General features: G+C 35.7%; 1 protein-coding gene across 7 annotated transcripts in view; it reads left to right on the top strand.

Moving 5' to 3' along the window:
- Positions 1 to 21,323, top strand: part of LOC120628427 (mitogen-activated protein kinase-binding protein 1) — a 125,045-nt gene that overhangs the window by 82,666 nt on the left and 21,056 nt on the right. For all 7 annotated transcript variants that reach the window (XM_039896796.1, XM_039896795.1, XM_039896793.1 and 4 more), the window contains exons 4-21: positions 3,539 to 3,698; positions 4,809 to 4,877; positions 5,745 to 5,849; positions 6,796 to 6,906; positions 9,092 to 9,274; positions 10,010 to 10,170; positions 11,134 to 11,269; positions 12,181 to 12,342; positions 13,361 to 13,476; positions 14,483 to 14,687; positions 15,101 to 15,235; positions 15,975 to 16,085; positions 16,799 to 16,888; positions 17,367 to 17,497; positions 18,091 to 18,219; positions 18,479 to 18,601; positions 19,488 to 19,633; positions 20,645 to 20,742. In XM_039896796.1, coding sequence (XP_039752730.1) covers positions 3,539 to 3,698; positions 4,809 to 4,877; positions 5,745 to 5,849; positions 6,796 to 6,906; positions 9,092 to 9,274; positions 10,010 to 10,170; positions 11,134 to 11,269; positions 12,181 to 12,342; positions 13,361 to 13,476; positions 14,483 to 14,687; positions 15,101 to 15,235; positions 15,975 to 16,085; positions 16,799 to 16,888; positions 17,367 to 17,497; positions 18,091 to 18,219; positions 18,479 to 18,601; positions 19,488 to 19,633; positions 20,645 to 20,742 — 2,371 coding nt within the window. The remainder of the gene's footprint in view (positions 1 to 3,538; positions 3,699 to 4,808; positions 4,878 to 5,744; positions 5,850 to 6,795; positions 6,907 to 9,091; positions 9,275 to 10,009; positions 10,171 to 11,133; positions 11,270 to 12,180; positions 12,343 to 13,360; positions 13,477 to 14,482; positions 14,688 to 15,100; positions 15,236 to 15,974; positions 16,086 to 16,798; positions 16,889 to 17,366; positions 17,498 to 18,090; positions 18,220 to 18,478; positions 18,602 to 19,487; positions 19,634 to 20,644; positions 20,743 to 21,323) is intronic.

The raw sequence follows: 21,323 nt of genomic DNA, 5'->3' as shown, positions 1-21,323 counted from the left end.
CGTTGCCGGCTTTATAGTAAAGTTGTATGTTTATGTTTCCGTCTACGTAGCCTTAGTTTTATTTTAAGCAAAACAACCACCTATCAATTTGCAAGATGCAAAAATGTTTTAGTTCTAGTCAGCTCTGGAAATATGTCACAATACTGTCTGAGGAAAGTGCTAGACTTTCGCTCGGACATACATATTACCTCAAGTCTTAAAGTAATAGGCATATATATATAAGTGCACTTAAGAGGTTAGCCCGCAATGCGAATTGAAAAAATCAACAGACAATGCAATCATCAAACAATCACGATTTCTAGATCTTAATATCTCGTTTTAAATTGTTATTGTACTCTTAACTTTAGTTTTTCCGACTGTAGTTGTACTTTTGTTTATTTTAAATGTTTTTGTAGCTGTAATTTATCTAATTGATCTTACTAATCGGCTATGAATAATAAATACTGTGCCTTCTTCATAAATACTGTGGCTCGTTACTGTTTATAAAATTATTTATGTAACATTTCCTTTAATATGTATTGTACACAAGTTGTCGGTGCTCCTATAATAGGTAAGTGAATAAATAAAGCGTATAAACCACTGGCACCAATTACGCTTAAATTTGGCATATACAGGTAGATATTACGACGTAGGCGACCGCTAAGATTCATCCTATAAGCTGCCTAAGAATTTGTATCAATTTTATTATGAAAATCGTACTTAAAATGAGCAAAGCCTCGGGCAAAGCTAGTTTATCAATATAAATGGGAGTTATGATAATGTCAGCAAACGTCATAATAACGAGAACAATACAACTTGCCACAGTTCAACGACCCCTGCGACTTCCTCTTCCGTAAAATTGTCCGCTGTTCCATGGCCTCGGGAATGGACTGTTACTATGCGGTTTGAGCACATAATATAAGGATAAAAATAATATAAGGAGTAAAATAAAGTTATGGTTTAAGCAATCTGGAGATTAACAATCAGAGCCAAAAGTTTGTATTGTGGTTTTGTACCTTTCATTAATATTTCGGTGCAAAAGCATCCTTGATGTTTTGCAAACAAATAAAAAGGAATGGGAAATGTTTAATTTTGCTAAATGTTAGTGCAAATAGCGATTACATTCTGGAGTTCTGTGTACAAGAAGTGTTGCTTTAATCTAATTACACTTCAGTACGCAATTTTTAAAATAGAAATAAAGATATCAATTAAAAATATATTTAATATTCAGTTGATGCCCGACTTTGCTGGCACCAACTGGTAGCAACTTTCACAAATATAAAATATAATATTATATACGTTCTCAGCCACCCGGAAAATCGTGAAAACGACGCCCGTGTAGTTAAATTGTGTATCGTCAAATCTGATAATAATATTTCTTAATACCAAAGTTCCTTTTGATGTCCTGCAGGTACCATAAACATAAGTCCCATGGCGCGACGTTATACAATACATACAAAGTGGTTAACCGCCTGCGAGAATGTGAATATTTACACGAACTTACCAGGGTTTAGGTTATGGCCTAGAGTGGTGTTGAGAGGAGCGACGTTTTCATTAGGTTCAGAATTTGAGAAACAAAAATAAAGATACGGATGTTTGGAAAATTAACAAGACTGAAATAATAAAGGACATAAATAAACTGAGAAATATCAAACTGCCTCCCTTGAGAATACCGTTTTCTAACATCGTTGATATTGCTTTATTAGATGTTTTTTTAGAAATGTATACAGCTCACACGTAACTTCATAATTGTTTTGGTAGATTACAGTTACAGAATAAATAGATTACATTTTAGCTGTAATGTCGTAGACATCCGGTTTGTGATAGTTAAAAATTACTAGTATTAAAACTGAACAAAATTTTCTTGATAGCACAATTAATATTGGGTAAATTATTATACCTACTCTATAGCATTGCCCATGTGTGTTAGACCATGTAATCATTCCTCATTGATAAATTTTAAATATGAATGAAAATCATCAAGAAAAGTAGGAAAGTTCATTTACATAAATAAAGAACAGAAAAGGTCCTAATATACAGCCCTGAAGGTTCGATTTCTAAGATAGTTTTGCATCAACGCGTTGAATGCTTCAGGTTTATAAACAGACTAGTTTGTTTTTCTGGGATGAAAAGTAGCTAATGTTACTTCCCATGCTTAACTCAATGAAAAATAATTTGTAGAAAAAACGACACTAACAATAGTTTCACTCAACATTAAAATTTGAGGTTTTTGTACAATTCAATCAATTAAATATCACCGACTTTGAAAGTGTACACTGTCAAACCTATTTTGAAAAACTAAAATGTTGACTATAGCTTCAGGGTGTCGGCTGTTTGTGAAGGTGTGCGCGCGCATTGAAAAAATTTTGTCTCATAATTTTTCCCTAACGCGCCAAAAGAAGTGTGACTTCAAAAACAATCTTTAACGTTTATAAGTATGGATGTAATTTTTTTCTACTATTACGTTTTCGCTACCTTCAACCGCCCCGCCCCGCTCACTATTATGCTCTGCTCACATTATAGAAGAACCTTATTTGTATGTATGCCGAATGTGTGGCCTTTCTCACGGACGGATGCCATCGTGTCTCTCGTCTGAATTACGAATACTTTTAATGATTATAATAGTGTTAGGTGTCACGGTTGGGTTGAAGTTATCTTTTACTAAGACGAACTAATATTCTAAACGGATTTATTTTAGTCGATTTATTTAAGTCGTACCTATCCATACTAATATATTAAATGCAATATTGTGTCATTTTTTAATTGTTTTTGGTTTTTGTTTGAAATGAAATTATACTTTTTATTCTCTCAAAACTAACGACCCACGTTTTTCCCCACTGCAGGATTAAAAAAAAATAAACAAATACATATAATTAGTTGGAATCAAATGTATATTTAGTTCAAATTGAATAATTGATCCAATTGAATTTCAACTAAGTACGAGTTCCCCATCATACCCTATCACTTTCATTCCGATATTTGACCTGTGTGATTATTCTGAGTCGATTTAGTAGGATACAAAATTATTGAACCACTATAATAACTTCATAGAAGAACCCAATTTCCGAATCTGTGATATATAATAGCAGTAGGCTAACTCTACGAAAACTATGCTACTGATTTTTGCTACACAAACTTCCTGCAGAGAGCGCTGAATGCAGCAGTGTTGATGAGTGAGATGGGCCAAGAGAAACCAAGAGTTTTGTTAGTAACAAGTTTCATTTTACTATGTTTTTATTCTCGAAAATGACTTTTTAAACTGTAGCCTCGATTTGCTCGCTTGCAATAGAAAAGACGTTTTCGCATATCAAACTCTCTCTGTCTCAACTGTCTCTGTGGTCCAAGTAAATTGGACCTAGGCCCACTCGTTTTAGAATCGCAAATCCCAAGTTGAAGAATTGTAGGCAAATTTGTTTTGTGTTTGTAATTTGTTTATGTACTTATGTTGTACTCTTATGTTCAAGTATTTCGTTACAAGAAAACGACTTATCGATTGCGAGTGAGCAATACTTGTACTAAGCGTACATACTATGATAACACCCAATTTTTTGTTCTCCAGATGTACGGTGGTGCTGTACAACGTACGCAAGAACCGGCAGTCTCACGTGCTCAATGCGTCGAGGAAGAGCGTCACTTGCGTTGCATTTTCACCGGACGGTCGGTATTTGGCCACGGGAGAGTGCGGCCATGCGCCCGCCGTCCGAGTCTGGGACCTTCAGGTGAGCCAAGTCCAAAGCTATATAATTAAAAGAACGAGAGAAGTTTTCGATGCCATCACGGCGAACGGCGTGACGCTCTCTTATGCCGTCACGTCCTCTCTCCGCTACTGCACAAATTTAAAGAGGTAACATTTTGTAACACATCGTTTCTGTGTTAAAAATTATAATAACACAGTATATTAACTTCTCTAAACGAGTTTCATATCCAATTTCAGGCCGGCTAAATAAGATCCGACGATCTTTAAATATAGGCTGAGTTTATAAACGTCCTGGGTTGGCTTTCTCTATCAAAGGAGAGGAAGAAGGAAAGAGAATATAAATAATAATCTCACTCAGAATATAAATAAAAATACATTTATCGAATCAAATATCAATAGATTAATACAATATTTAAGTTAGTATTTCTTGCTGTCAACGTGCCTATACCGATCTCCCATCTTAGACCACATCACCACAATTTGCACGCGCATAGAGTACAAATATGCTTTCAAGACGAAAATAGCAGTTTTCTTAGGAACGCTAGGATTGTCTGACAGACAAACAGAACGTGACTAGCATGTTATTAGCATTAGGCCTATTCTGACGGAGACAGACGTTGGGCGATATTTCATAATACTTAGGTACATATTTGTATACCATGAATGTAAGCGACGTAAATCACACGATAATGTATGAGTGAATTATACGTATCTTCTTGCATGATAAAGTTTTATTTATTTAAAAATTATTAAAAATCTCTTTTCTCTCTACCATTAATAAATTTGTCATAATGTCATGGGAATAGTTATACAGGTGTTAGAAGGTACTGCCATTTACAGTGTGACAATTGCAATCCAATAAGTATATAAATACGATACACGTATGTTTTATGCACTTGTACAATCTGCCATTGTTTTCGTCTATTGCAAATTTTAACATGTCCTTTTTCTCACCCTAACCACTGGACTGATACGAATAATAACTCGTTTGGAAATAACTTCTTATCATGTACTATGTGACTTCTTGCCAAAGTAGCTACTATTCAATTGCTGCATTGGAAATTAAATGATTGCTTAAGCGGATATAGACTAATAATTAGTCATTAATAGATATAATTTTGTTTACTTGCAGGATCCAACCGCATCTGGTGCAGTACAGATAGCTGAGTTCCCGGGGCATACGCACGGAGTCAATTGTGTCGTAAGTTTTAAATTTTTATATAGGTTTTATATATATTTAATTATAACAAGCCACGAAAATTATGATGTACACTTGAAAAATTATGATGTTCAAAAAAATATAAAGATTTTCAATTATGATGTACATAAATGTAAAGATTATGTATTCATTCTATTTCATTGTATTTTTTGAAAAAAAAGCATAGGACAGTTTTGTGACTAGTTAATTTAATTACGTTTTTGTGTTACTGGCACCGCTTAACTAAACTAAACGGACTGATCTAAAAAGCAGTGCTATCCTTTTTCAAAGGATACATGGTGAGAGGAGCATATCGATTACTATTCAAGCGGTTGCAAATTTTAGTTTAGGCTAGACTCCTAGAGATTTGTTTACAAAAGAATGACTAGGCTATTTATATATATTCTAAAGTCCCATTTTTAAGCAGTTTTACAAATCGACAAACTCTTCATGATTTAAGAAGTCAATATCATCATCACTTTAACAGATTGAAGTCCACTGCTGGACATAGGTCTTTTGTAGGGAGTTCCAAAATACACGGCCCTGGGCCGCTTGTATCCAGCGGCTTCTAGGCGACACGTTTGATGTCCTCTGTCCACCTCGTTGGAGGCCGACCAACGCTGCGTTTAAGAAGAATTACAATTTTATTAATTTTTAATTACTTTGGAGAACCTGGGTCTTAGAGAAATAAATATTGTATAAAGTTTGATATTATTTATATATATTATACCGCCGCTAATGGTATCTTACAGTTAAATTCATCGGACATATGGTTAACCTTTTTAGATTAGTAAGAAAAAAATATCTACAAAGTACAGATTGTTGACAGTCAGTGTCCGCCGAGTTTAATGGTAAACATTTATGTTCCAGGCTTTCTCAACATCATCCAAGTATCTGGTGTCGGTCGGTTCGCAGCATGATATGATAGTCAATGTTTGGGACTGGCGCGCTAACCTGAAGCTTGCTAGTAATAAGGTAATTTGTGACGTATAGCGATGGCCGGCGAGTTTCTACCCCTATTAACTAAAAAACTAAAAAATATGATTTTTATAATTATTAACTAAAAAATGTTATAAGAAATAGGTGTGGAAGAATTAAACAACTTGCTGGCTTGATCACTTGTTACAAACTGATTGTATGTATATATAGTCAAATTAAGTCATTATACAGGGAAGATAATACGTCGTGTCTTAGCACAGATGGAACGCGGCCGGAAAGAGATGGAGTTGTTCTGTTACTTTTAAATAATAATTTATATCAAAATAATAATTCAATTATATTTGGCAAATGGGATCAGTTTTGTACTTTATTGGTAACAAACATCAACGAAATTCTTATTGGGATATTTTTGTTCAGAGATAAATTTCCAAAATATAGGACTTCTTATTATTCGAAAATTCTTCTTCTTCAGAGTCCGATTACTCTCTTTAAGAAGCTGATTTCTGTGAGAAGAAGCTAATGTCAAGAATACGTGTATGATTCCCGACATACGTGGGAAAGTCTTGTCAAAATCGATTGAACTGTTCCAAAGAAAGACCGGACTAACAAATTGAAACAACAAAAAAAATACAGACACATTAATAAATAAATGAAAGAATAAATATGGGTACTATGACAATACACACATCGCCATTTAGCCCCAAAGTAAGCGTAGTTTGTGTTATGGGTACTAAGATGGCTTATAAATATTTTTATGCATAAAATACATAAGTACCTAAAATATGCAGATAAAACCCAGACACTGAAAAACATTCATGTTCATTAATTAATTTAAGGTGTGGGAATCGAATCCGCAGCAACTCAGAAATCAGCGTCGCTGTCCACTGCGCCAGTCGGCCGTAAAATTTAAATAATAAATTGATAAACAGACCGACTAATATATAAAACTAAATGATAATAACTGTTTTTTTATTATTTTCAGGTGTCATCTCGAGTTAAAGCAGTCAGTTTCTCTGAAAGTGGGAACTACTTTGTGACAGTTGGTTTTAGGCACGTCAAGTTTTGGTATCTGGAATATTCGAGAAATGCTAAGGTAAGCACTATTATAATTTAACTCTGTTTCGACATTATGTTTACTGACAAAGAAAACCGAACTATGTATTTAGAATACTGCTTTAAACTTTATCTTTATTACAAGAAAATTGTAGGTTTCCTAGAGAGTCCTTATAAAAATTAAAATGAAAATATAGATTTGATCTTTATTTTCATTTTAATTTTTAAAAGGACTGATTTGATCTGAACCGATCAGTCGATCGGTTCTGATTTGGAGGAAACAATGAAGGCAGAAATGGCAATGTGAGATGGTGATACCAAAAAAAATAACAACCGTCTAAGTTTGTTATGGGCTTCTTCTTAGACCAGCGCGCGTTTGGAACCCTCGTAGCTTTAGTTTTAAGTTGACGAATTCATTTATCGCCATCAACTCACTCCTATGTCATATTTTACATGTAATGTACGCATCAAAAGTGCCATCTATCTTCCTATTTGAATAAAGAAATATTTGACTTTGGCTTTGAAGGAGATAGTAATATCATTTTGAATTTGAAGTGATGTAAAACCTCTTGGATGTTGCCGATAAAACAGCAATATGGACATAGTATAGAGATGTGGAGGAGCTGATGATCACACACTCTTTGGATGTAGTGCTGATGATGATGATGAATTCCCAATATCATCCCGAGTGTTGTAGGGCAGGTCTATATGCCAGCAATTGAAGGTTTTAAAGTAAGGTTTTCAACATTTCTCATTTTTGTGAGTCCTGTCGTGACTACGATCCATTTATTTATTTATTTATTTATACTCTTTATTTGCACACAAATAAAAATACAAAAAAAGAATAAAAGAAAACACAGACAGAAGAAGTATACAAAAGGCGGCCTTATCGCTTTGTAGCGATCTCTTCCAGGCAACCTTAGGATAAGGAAAACAAAAGGATAACATACTGCAGGTTGTGCATATTAAAAAAAAATACATACTAATAACTACATACTAATACTTAAACTAGATTACACAAATAAAATAATACATAATAAATTAAATATTAAAAAATAAAAAATAATAATAAACTAATATATACTATAACATATCATAAATACATTAACAACAGTAAATACTATTACAATCCATGCACCTGGGTCGAAATATCAACAGACCCCATAATATTATCGTGGTATGTACCCATTGAAGTATATTTAGGAAATGCCAGCAATTAATTCTTCCTAATCCACTTATGTGGGATTATCCAAGAGACTATTTCTGACAACATTGTACTGGTTGCACTAGTCAGAATATCTAAACAATGCAAACAATGACATCACAATATAATAGCAAATTACTGGAAATTGCAGTTATAAAATTTGTTATCAGCTGTTTAATGCAAACGGTTAATTATTTTGCATGTACTGATAAGCCAGACAGAATTATGGTTATGTACATAATTTTACCACACTTTAATATTAACATATAAGTTGATTAAACAATTGTACATAATTCTTAGGGTTTGTTATTCTAGCCATATATTGTTTCTATAGGAATATTATAATATAAATTTAATAAAATATGAACATTATCATATCTTAAATATTACTAAGTTTTCTGTAGGTTGGATTACAGTTATGTAGTTGTTTATACATTAGTAAAGGTTAAAGGGAGTTTCAACTACCGGTCTTGTTTTAATTCTGTCCAGCGGCTCACTGTGACTTGTTTTATGTCACCTGTCTAACTGCCTTCACCAAGATGAAGTTACAGTGTTTAATTTTGTAACTAAGTCGCAGGCCAGCTTTTATCTGTTAAGAAGTTTCATCCTCTAAACCCGCGATCTTTTCGTGATAAGAATTAAATTAAATAAGGAATAAAATCCAAAAAAACTACATTACGTAATATTCAATTAATTTTCGATTTAACTGACAACACATAAGTTGAAGGTTTATAGGGATGCCTTTGCTATTAATAATTCATCATCATTCATAAATATGACAGTCAACTGAAGGCCTCTTCCAAAGGTCTTCAGTCTAGGGACTTCCAGGGAGGGTTTGCTAATTACAACACCGGGAAGACGGATTGGTGTTCGCAGTAGAGTGTAGTAGTAGCACAGAGAACGCTGCTGTCTCTCTTTTATATATATTTTCTTAGTGGCCTTGGGCATCACCCGATCTGCCGTCGTCACACACCAATTCGACACATTGGTTTTTTTATTTGCGTACTATCATTATTTCCAGTTCAAAGAACCTGTTCCACTCATGGGCCGATCTGCCATCCTCGGCGAGCAAAAGGACAACGAGTTTTGTGATGTCGTATGCGGCCGGGGAGAATCAGCGGACAGCACGTACGCCATTACGAGGGGAGGGCTACTGTGCGAGTTCAACAGCAGACGGCTACTGAACAAATGGGTGGAGTTGCGGGTACGAAATCAATACTAATACTATTAAGCTGAAGAATTTGTTTGATAGAACGCCCTAATCATAGAAACTATTGGTACGAATTGGACAAATATTTATTAGTTATATAACATCATGCCAGCGCAGGAGAATTGATGTAAAATGTTGCAAAAAAATGTAAAAATATTCCTTTTTAGTGCATCCAATACGTAAACAAACTATAAAGTTCTAAAAAAGTCCGCTAAAGCTAATGTCTATCTTATAAGCTTTACTCATACGTACATACGTGGTTTCTGCGGCGCTATCATAATATTACTACCAGTGGCGCCATCTGTTGACGAGTAGTACTATACCATTAAAATGAATATGGGAATGAGTATTTAAATAAATCCCTAATAATGTTATGATACACGAACACTCAAACTATGTACATGTACAGGATGGGGTGTTTTCTTTCTCGTTTAACAATCTACTACAAATTAGTATGTATTTACTACAAATATAAAACAATTATTCAAAACACACACGCGCACTAACAAACATAGTGATGTACATCTGGTGTGGCGTTATATAACTTTATTTTAACTGATCCCAGAATGTATATTTCTTTATTTTATTATCATGGTAAGAAAATCTGTCATTGACTGTATTACTTGAGCACCTTATTGTTTGTACATAATACTTTTTTGAAACACTATTGATTTACATGAATAAATAAATATATATGTCGGTTTAATAATCATGAGTTTTTGTTCGCAGACAACATCAGCGAACTGTATGGCGATAGGATCAGAGTACATATTCGTTGGTTGCGCGGAAGGCATAGTGCGATGCTTCGCGCCCGATTCTCTGCGATACGTCACAACGCTGCCTCGAACCCACTACCTCGGCGTCGACATAGCACAGGGGCATAACATCAAGTAGGTTGCATTTGAAAAAATACGTTTTGGGGCCCTCATAATCAGAGCGTTTTTCATACTCCGGCATACAAAAGGTGCAGTTGAAGTGTGATAAAATATTTCATTACTGTTTCGACTCTATGTCACGTTCATTAATAAGGCCGAGTAGTGAGATCGTTACGACCTTGACGCAATTTGGATGGGTGACTAATTTTAGCCCTTACTTTTTTCAATGCCCGAGAAGAGCACTTGAGGCAGAGATACTAGGCCGCCTGAGCGTGACTTAGGGTTTTAATATAATAATGACACTATTAGTATTTTTACCAGCTTTGTCAGCGGCTGCGCCCGCGCATATCTTTGTATGTAGCCGTAACGTTAGTAATTTTTTTTTAATTTGTTGGATTTAAAAGTATTCTACGTCAGTTCGTGTCTCTAGGATGCAATTTATTTCTGTACTAAGTTATGTTATGGTTGAACTAATGAAATTATGAATATAAAAAGTATCTTTAGTCCGTCTCCGGGGAGCGAGCTTATCACTTTATCAAATTTAATTGAGTTTAGGCAACCTTAGGTAATATTTATTTGCCACACAAAAACAACTTATACTTAAAAAAAAATAAAAAAAATTATAATATTAGTATGGGTTTAAAAGGGAAGGTCCCAGGTTTGGTTCCCGGACAGGGGTTATTTGCGAATTTATAATTCCAGAATTTTCTCTGGTCTGGTGGGAGGCTTCGGCCGTTGCTAGCTACCACCCTATCGACAAAGACATGCCGCTAAGCGATTCAGCATTCCGGTACGATTTCGCATAGAAATCGATTAGAGGTATGGGTTTAATATAGCTGCCACACCCCTAACAGGTTAGCCCATTACCATCTTAGACTGAATCATAAATCAGCTTGGGTGAGATTGCAGTCAAGAACTAACATGTAGTGGAATTACGAAAAAAAAAATGCAGCATATTAAAACCGATTTTTTTTTCAGCCACATGTTCAGCCAGCCGAATAACGCGAGGTACCCCGACGCGATAGCTTTAACCTACGACGAGCGTAACCACAAGCTGACTTGCGTGTACAACGACCATAGTTTATATGTGTGGGACGTCAGAGATATTAAGAGGGTATGTATAGCTACGTTTTGATATTTTATTTCGCATATTTTTTCTCGGATAGGAATTTTGTCACTAATCAAAATTTATGTTAATTTAATTAAGTTGAAACATCAATTGGCGCGCGTTGTAAATGTCGACGTGACGTTCTCTTATACGCCAGCCTTCTGTACGCCACTGAATATTCACAAAATAATAATTCTTACAGAAAAATAGAACAAGCAGTGATAACCTATTAGGTAGGACGTCACTGTCGGGGACTGTACTGTCGTCCCTGTACACATTAACTTTAAGTGCTGAGCTCACTGTAAGGAAAAAATCGTTTGGAAACCTGCATGTCTGCGAGTTATCCATATTGTTCTCAAAAAGCGTGTGGAGTTTACCAAGACAGCGTGGCTTAGTGCGGATTGGTAAACTCTACAGACTGTTGGATAAGAGCCTAAATCCTTCTCATAGTAAGAGACTCGTGCCCTATACTTGGCTGGCCAGGAACAAGTTGATATGACGATGACAGAAAAATGAATATATTTACAAACAAAATTAATATATATATATATGTATATATGGCCAGCCAAGTATAGGGCACGAGTCTCTTACTATGAGAAGGATTTAGGCTCGTATCCAACAGTCTGTGTAGTTTACCAATCCGCACTAAGCCACGCTGGCTTGGTAACAAAAAAAAATATGTACGTAATCTTAATTTGTATAAAATCCACATTAAATACAAGTTTCCTCCTTTAATCTGCGACTGTGAGACTAATCAAAATGTAATCAAATTATGGTGTAATTCATCAGAAATATTACACAGTACTTTAACAATACGCCCTCTACGCAAATTTCGATTTGTGTATGTCACTCCAGATGTTGACTTCGCAGCGCTTTATTCTTAAGATAATTTAGTAATGTGCTTTTTTTTTCGACAGGTAGGAAAGTCACACTCAGCGCTGTACCACTCTGCTTGTATATGGGGAGTGGACATGATCAGCCAGGGCCCCCTGGGCCCGGGGGCCTTTCTCTCTTGTTCCAGCGACGACACTGTGCGGCTGTGGGCGTTGAAACCCAACCAAACCAATATTTATAGCAATGTAAGTAACTTATTCATGGTGGGAGGCTTTCGCCGTAGCTAGTTACCACCGTACAAAAACGTGGCGCTAAGCGATCCAGCTGCCCGGCATAATGTTGCGTAGAAATCGATAAGGGATCTGGGTTTAATATAACTGCCATACCTCTAACCGGTTAGCGACTTAACCATCTTTGACAAAAAAAAACTTCGAAAAAATGTGTGGGTAGTTATCAAAATAATGGTGAATTAAGAAAATCGGCGACAGCCTAGTGGGTAAGGTATCGGCTTCCGTACGTGTGATTATTTCCTTCACAAATAATCACACGTACGGAAGCACGTATTTCACATATAATCACAGTTATTTGCATTATAAGCAATTAAAATATCACTTGCTTCAATGTGTGAGTATTTCAATTGCTTATAATGCAAATAACTTTGACGACCTCCTCGGCGCAAGGGTGAGTGAGGGCTGTGATTTTAAGTAGAAGGTTCGATTCCCGGTAAGTAGAAGGGGCAATTAGGGAATTCATAATTTCTGAATTTTTTCATGTCTGATCTGTTGGGAGGCTTTGTTGCTAGTTTTGGCTTTGTTGCTAGTTGTTGCCATGGCTAGTTACCACCCTGCCGACAAAGACGTGCCGCTAAGCGATTTAATGTTCCGGTGCGATGTCCCTTATAAATCGATAAGGGGTATGACTACCGTACTCCCTAACAGGTTGGTTAGCCCGCTACCATCTTATACTGCATCATCACTTACCACAAATTGAGATTGCAGTTAAGAGCTAACTTGTGGTAAAAAAAAACTTATTTGTGCCGTATAGTGATGAATAAATAGCCCAAACCTGCTTAAACCTAATCGAGCCCTAATAATAAACGTGGCATAACGTCCGAATCGTTGTGCGGTGCTATTTAAGTCCTGATATGTAATTTATGTGACGTTATGCCACGTTGATGGACCTGCTCAAACTATACCACTGCTATAAATGCTTGGTGGATAAAACATTACTTGCTTATATTAAAACACAAATTTTTGTCAACAGGAACTTACCAAAGTACTGTATATTGACCCCGAGCTAAAGTTCCTGAAGGACGTGGATCTGACGGCCACTAGTGATAAGGATAAATCTAAGACCTACGATGACAAGACTGGCGTCAGGTAGAACATATGAATATTTCATTGAATGTTACTATAGTACCAATTAGTACGTATAATTGTTACTATAGTAGTATAGCTTTTTGTTACAGGCCTTAGTAGAAGTGGATTGCACAGGGTTTGCGATCAGGGTATGCATAAAGCACGTAGATGGCACAAAATGGAAAAATTTCCCCTTTAATATTAGTTATATATAATAATTTGGGTATGCAGTGCTCTTGTGCGTGTATGAAGTGCACGCCACTGCTTAGTAGTACTACCACCATGCTGATTTCTGCCGCTTAGCAGCATTGCTGTGTTCCGGTCTTGTTGCCGGAGTAATAACAGTTACATGAGGCTTAATACCTACGCCTTAGGGTGATGGACTCAGGGTGTACCTTATACGCCCTGCGAAGTATTGCTCTGTCTAAAAGGCGATAGTTTGCATTTATTGTCAGGTTTACTAAAGGTGGTTTTGTTAATATTTAGATATATTGCATATAGTATTTAGTATATTTGACCTATACCAAAATTAAATCATCTCACAACCTGGGGTAGCTCGAAGAGATCTCTTATAGAGATAAGCTTGCCTTTGTACACTTCATGTATCTTATGTTCACAATCACAATTTATGGTACATAAATAATAAATCTATTTATATAAAGGAGAAAGTCTGTGGGTATGTTCCGTATAGGCTCCGAAACGGCTGGACCGATTTCAATGAAACTTTCTGGGAATCTCCGGATTGACCTGGCGAGTAATCCTGTAGAGTTTGGTGACGATCGGAGCACTCCTTTGAACCCTCTTTTGAACTGTCAAACTGTCAAATACAGCTGTTAATAAAATAAAGCAAAATCTATCCCGGCGAAGCGGGCTGGGTACGCTAGTAATAAATAAATAAATAAATAAATTGACCATCTGCTTGGTCCCTCAATGGTTACTTTAAAAAAGACACCTACTTGTAAAATAAAAACAAAAGTTTTAAATAAACCGCTCAGATAATCGTTATAATGAGTTACTTTATCCGCAGATGCGTGCGCGTATCCCCTTGCGGGCGACACATTGCGGCTGGCGATCGCGCAGGGAACGTATGGATATTTGATAGCTCAGGGGCCCTTCTACACACGCTCGAGGCACACGATGCGGAGGTTCTGTGCCTCGAGTATGCGCCCTCGCCTCGACTACTCGCCTCGGCGTCAAGGGATCGCCTCGTCCATGTGTTTCACGTTGATCGGGTAAGCTTGCAAGGTCTATTCTATGGCCTAAATACTTGCACGCCATTATCATAAACATCAGCCTAATTCATGTTTCACTACTAGGCAAATTATGAGAGCTTTGACCTGCCATGTTACGTCAATGCTGTTTGGCAGGCTTAGGTTATAAACTCTGCACCGCCATTATAAGTGAATGCTGAAAAGTCCCCAACGACCTGGATTTTTTTTTAATTCAAAGGTCTAAAAAATGGGCGTTTCGCGTTTTCCAGTAAAATGGTAAGTTTAATAAAATATAATAAAAATAAAATTAGGTGAGAAGAAGAAGAGAAGAATAATGTATAAGTTGTAATCATTACAATACATTCACGTATCCACGTTACATGTGAGGTAGTGGTAGTAATTACTTTATAGCTAACCGGTTATGTTTGTTTCAGGGTTATCAAATACTTCAGACATTGGATGAACACTCATCTTCCATCACTGCCGTCAGATTCTTGAGTTCCGGCAGCGGTCTACAAATGGTCTCGTGCGGCGCGGATAAAACGATATTGTTTAGGCAACTTAGAACTGTGAGTTATTCATATACAAGGGCCTTTATACACAAATTATTTTTACGCTCCAAACGAAATGATCCAACTCAGACTGCTCGAACGCAATCTGTGGTGGCTTAGAATTTATCTCTCAAGTTATATTTTATATTTTCTATATAATCATATATGCATATATATTTCTTTATTCAACGTGTATATGCAAAACGAAATTATACTTCAAGGCGAAACGTTACGTTACGTTACGTTACGTACTTATCTGTGAAGCCGAAAGCCTTATAGTAAACCACTGCGATAGTTTTTACTGAAATAAATCAGATACAGCCCTAACATCACATACAAAATTAAAATTATGTGACTCCTGTCACTGTATTAGGTACGCGCCGCGTAGCGTTGGTACTATGCGCGTTTCGATCTTTTATCTTCAAATGGGTTGTCATAAGTAAACACTTTCTATGGAAAAATGAATATGCTTCTTTTGATTTAATAATTTTACAGGGTGATTCCTTATGAAATATACTTATTCATCCTTCAAAATTATTTCGTAATTCGGTTACACGTTGTGTATCTCTATGATTGAAAAATTGTAAAATAAGTAGTTGGTCTTTTCCAACATCATCTTTCCCGGATTATTCTCGGACAGATGTTTCAGAAGTTCTTTTATTACGGCTTACTTGAAATTAATGCATTTTTTTTTTAATTTTTATATACTTTCTTAGTTCTATAAAAGCAGATAAATATAAACAAATAATTTATTTAGACGCAAGACGGCAGTTACCAGTTTGCTCGGGGTCAGAACGTGTCAGGAAGGACCACGCTGTACGATATGGAAGTCGATGCGGGCGGGAGGCATATATTGACTGCTTGTCAGGTAGGGGTCTTTAAAGCTATTTTTTTTTTAATATTTAGACTGAACTCTTGAGGCCGAGTTCGTCTGGGAAAATACTATTGCCATGCTTATTGCATTGCTGTGTTCCGGTCTGAAGGGCGTGGTTACAGTCTCATGAGGCTTAACACCTACTCCTCAAGTTGATGGAAACGGGGCATCGTGTTGCAGGACGTGCTCCTTGCATGCCCTCTGAAGTGTTGCTCTGTTAAATAGACGATGGTTTTCCACTTATCATTAGGTCGACCATCAGCTTGGTCTGTCAATTATTGCTATAAAAAAATAATGATGGCGGCTTGTGTAACTAAACAATAAATAAATAAATATACTACGACAATACACACATCGCCATCTAGCCCCAAAGTAAGCGTAGCTTGTGTTATGGGTACTAAGATAGCTGATGAATATTTTTTTATGAATATAATACACATAAATACTTATAATATACAGATAAACACCCAGACACTGAAAAACATTCGTGTTCAACACACAAACATTTTCCGGTTGTGGGAATCGAACCCACGACCTTGGACTCAGAAAGCAGGGTCGCTACCCACTGCGCCACTCGGCCGTCAATTGTATCTAGAATTAAAGTTTCAAAGACGGATTCGAAAAGATTTAAACCAAGTTTTGAAAATATAAATCATTACAATAATTTCACTTAAGTTGAGTTTTGTGTACAGTAAAAATGTTTTTAGGATCGCAACGTACGGGTCTACAGCGCATCTCACGGCAGGCATACGAAAACCTTTAGAGGTACCACCGCAGAAGATGGAACTCTCATTAAGGTATTTACAAAAAAAACGTATCTTATACTAAACTTTTCAGGCCTGATTGTAGTTTGCGGGAAAATTGCATTTCCATTATTCCCACTATCTTTTGCAAACTTTGGTGAGCTAATATCGTACCGGTAGTAACGTTTGAATACAGTAATACCTTTAGATTTAGTAGAATTTAATTGAATGAGCATTGTAACGACATAGTTTTTAAGAAATCAAATTTGCATGCCAATCGATGGCGATTGTAGCACTATTATAATATGTTGCAATACAATATGTTGTTATTACTCAATCTGCAAATAAAGAAATTGAAATTGAAATAAATTCATAATTCGGATTCTTAGTAGAGTTTCCAAAGTCCGATGGTTTCGTTGTCATGTACGAAGATCAAGATTCTCTTTACATAATAAAGTTATATAATATTTATTTGGTCCTATATTTATTAATTATTGATACTCATAACATAAAACTATATGTTTGTTTTCAGGTTGCGTTAGATAGCAGCGGGATCTACCTGGCAACATCTAGTACAGATAAAATCCTCAGCGTGTATGATTACTATTCAGGAGAATGCATGGCAACAATGTACGGCCATTCTGAGATCGTCACCGGCTTGAGGTATGGAGCGAAAAAGTTAAATCTATAGTAGTTATTATAAATGCTAAATTCGGATGGATGGACGTTTGTTATAATCACGCCAGAACGGCTAAACCGATCTGGATTAAATTTTGCTCAGTTTTAGATTATATTATTATCTTGTTTATGTTCTTTTTGACGTGTTTTTTTGCATAGTGGGGGGTCAGAGAATAACATAGGCATTCACACCAAAATTTCCGCGCGACGGAAGACATGGACAACAACTAGTGTGTAATAATTACTTTGCTTAAATTAATAAAAGAGAGATTGATACAGAGAGAGGGGGTTAAAGAGGGAGTTAGTATGAGAGGGAATGAGAAAGGAATATGAAAATGGTTGTTGCAAAATTTATATCGTCAAGTCAAATGTACAGCACAGTCTGTAAGTATATTTAAAACTCACAAAGGAGCGTCGCACTGTCAGTTAGCTGCAAAAATGTACCTAAGAAGTACGAATTAAAGCATCAGCGTTTTAGCGTGACGGACAGAAAAAACTACAGTTTTAGAAGTCTTTTAATAAATTAAACAGCATTAACGAAAGAATTAATAATCTAACAGGGGTTAACATTTTTCCAGGTTTACTCCAGACTGTCAGCATTTAATATCAGCATCTGGTGACGGTTGCATTTTCGTTTGGCGCGTACCTCATGACATGGTTGTGACGATGAGGGCCCGACTAGCCCAACAGGCGATACGACAGGGACGGTGAGTTAAACACTGACGATTCCCAATATTTGTTGCAGTGTAAATACATGTACATACTTAATAGCTTCGCTTAAGGTTAATGGACACATTACAGCTATTTTAAGGGCAAGTTTATTGCATGCTCTAATAGTGTTGCTTTGTTTATAGCCGATGATTTCCATTGCCTAGTGTGACAAAACTCAGTCACACTAGGCAGAATTTTATGGTGACGTCGTATTCTCAATGACCGTAATATTAAAAGGTGATATGTTTGTTAAAGGAAAGTGGCGCCGACAAACGGCATGTCAGGGTTAGAAAGCGAAACGGACTCTCATCTAGGATCGCCTCCGCGGGAAATAACGGCTGAAGACAAATTTACCACACCCGTCGTTCCGGATTACACGTAAGTTTCTATAGCGTCGGTTATGAAATTTTCTTAATATAGCAGTGTCGACGAATTTGACTAAATTAGGATGATACTCGTATAATACCTGCTAGACTATTTGCTAGAGTTGTATTTTCTTTGTTGTGTTATTGTCGTTAATATGGATTATATTTTATTAAAATAAAGAAGAATAAAAGAATGTTTTCGTGTCTTTGCAACAATAAGAAATAATTACGAAATTAGACAAGATATTATTATCATAAAATATTGCGAAAATTCAACATCAAAGTTGAATAAAATACCTTGAAGGAGAGCATCTTTTCTTCCTATTTCTACCTTCAATTTCTTTTCCATTCCAAAATTGTAAACCTACTTCAGAACCTACTTGCAGTTGCAGCTGACGCTAGATGTTTGTCTGTTAACATAACTTTCTATGTTTTACAAAGATTTGTTAATTGTGGCCTAAGCAATTTAGTTTTTTACTACGATTGTTTTACATACAATGAACATAAGGCTTCATTTGCTATAATCCTCCAAAAGATCTTTTCTCAAACTATAGGAAATTAATCTTAGTGTTCATTGTATATCAAAGAATTCCGCAAAGTAATGCTTTTATTTATGTCCATAAAAATAAAAAATAAAACAAAATTTAAACAGAAAAAACTTACTGTGAGATGGTGATAACATAAAAAAAAATTACCCGGCTAAGTTTGTCGTGGGTTCCAAATGCACCCTGGTCTAAGAAGACTTAGACCAGGGTGCATTTGGAACCCTCGTAGCTTTAGGTTTAAGTTGGCAAACGAAGTTATCACCATCCCCTTACAATTATGTAAACATCTATGTATGAACGCTTCATAAGTGCCTATGAATGAAGAAATTTTGAATTTATACGACTATATTACAGCCTTCGAATAGGCCGTCTACCTTCATGGGCGAAAAAAAGTTTAGGTGACGAGTTAACTACGGATTCGCCGCGGCCTGCGCCGGGTCAAATTCCTCCTACACCACCTACAAGAGGAAAGTGGGCTACTAGAATATTACCTAATCCTGGTAAGAAAATATTGCGATTCAATCTTTTCTTTTTAAATTTTACTTAAATTAAAATAATGTCAAGTTTTGTTTGTCTGTTATTACTTTTGACTGTTAAGAGGGCTTCGGCTATTTTTATGCCGTGGAAATATTCAGATGATGACACGGTAAAAACTAAATAACCATCATCTTCATCATTATTGCAAATCATTACCGGCTCACACCAGGCCACGGGTTACTTAGAATGATAAAGGTTTGTCTGTAGTCCACCATGCTGGCCAACTGCGGATTTGTATACTTTACACGCCATTAAGAATATTATAGAGAACTCCCATACATAAACGTTCCCTCACAATGTTGTCCTTCGTCGTTAAAGCAAGTAAAATATAATTGCTGAGAACGCCAAATACTCTGAAAAAGGTAAAGATGTGTGCCGAAAATAAAACTTTGATCCCCCGAAAGTGTGACCGAAGTCGTATCACAGCGTTTTCAAACTTAGTATTATACAACGTGTAGCCGAATTACGAAATACTGTTGAAGGGTGCATAAGTATGTCTCATAGGGAATCACCAAGTAAAAATATTAAATCAAAAGAACAACATTCATTTTTCAATACAAACTAAATAAAAACTTTTTAAGGGTTTTGACAACCCTATTGAAAACAAAAGACCGACACGCGCATAGTGCCTACCTACCCTACCTACCCACCTACGCTACGACGCGTACCTCTATAATAGAGTAAATAAGTGACAGGAGTCACTTGATTTTAATTTTTCTGTTAGGGCTGTATCAAATGTTTTCAGTAAAAGCCATAGCAGTGGCTTACTCAAAACTATATAGCGTTTCGGTTCCACAGATAAGTCTCAAATACAGTAAATAATGAGCCTCTAAAGCTTGTGAAGTAAGCCTGTCAATTTTCATTTATACTGTATAGTATTTTAGGGTTGTCACTATGTAGACATCAATTATGTTAAAATTCTATCAGTAATGAAATAATAATCAACCATCATTTAAATTATATGCTCCTTTCAGATAAACGCGTTGACTCGGATGGGTCTAAAGACAGTTCGATAGACAGTGGTACAGACACAAGGTATAACGACAAGCGAAGAGAACCGGGTGGCAAGCAGGTATGTGTGCTTTGTGTTATACCATAAGGAGTGCATTTTGTATGTTTTTTTGTTTTATCTAATTATGTTAATTTGTAAATATTTGAAAAATAAAGGTTTTATTTAGTCAAGAAACAAAAAAAAAATTTTGTTGAGACTAAAACCGATGATACACTTTACAGTGTCATAAAATCTTATAACTATTTCTTTCATTCCTGGGAACCGTTTTTTAACCTTCAGAGTTAATTTGGGTTATTTGCTTTTTATAAAAAGTTTAAAATAATAATGTTTTTTTTAATAGTATAGAATTAATACAATATTAATATAGTCACTAACTTGTGTTGTCTAATCACTCACAAAAGCATTGTGGTGGAGGTTTACTTATTTTAAATTTATTTTAACTTTTATATTATTCTATTCATTAAAAAATGTGTGACATCTGTACATTAAATGTATATTTTTGTACATAATTTAATATGTTGATGTGAAGGTTTTGGTTATTTTTATTTTGGTGCGCTTTGAATTTCATTTTGTTTTTATTTTTACTTATTATATTTTATTTCTAACTAAACATTGAGTAAGCCAACTGATATAATCTCAAA

The sequence above is a fragment of the Pararge aegeria genome, chromosome 12, assembly GCF_905163445.1.
Source record: "Pararge aegeria chromosome 12, ilParAegt1.1, whole genome shotgun sequence".
NCBI classification, from domain to species: domain Eukaryota; kingdom Metazoa; phylum Arthropoda; class Insecta; order Lepidoptera; family Nymphalidae; genus Pararge; species Pararge aegeria.
This window is presented reverse-complemented; position numbering and strand designations above follow the sequence as displayed.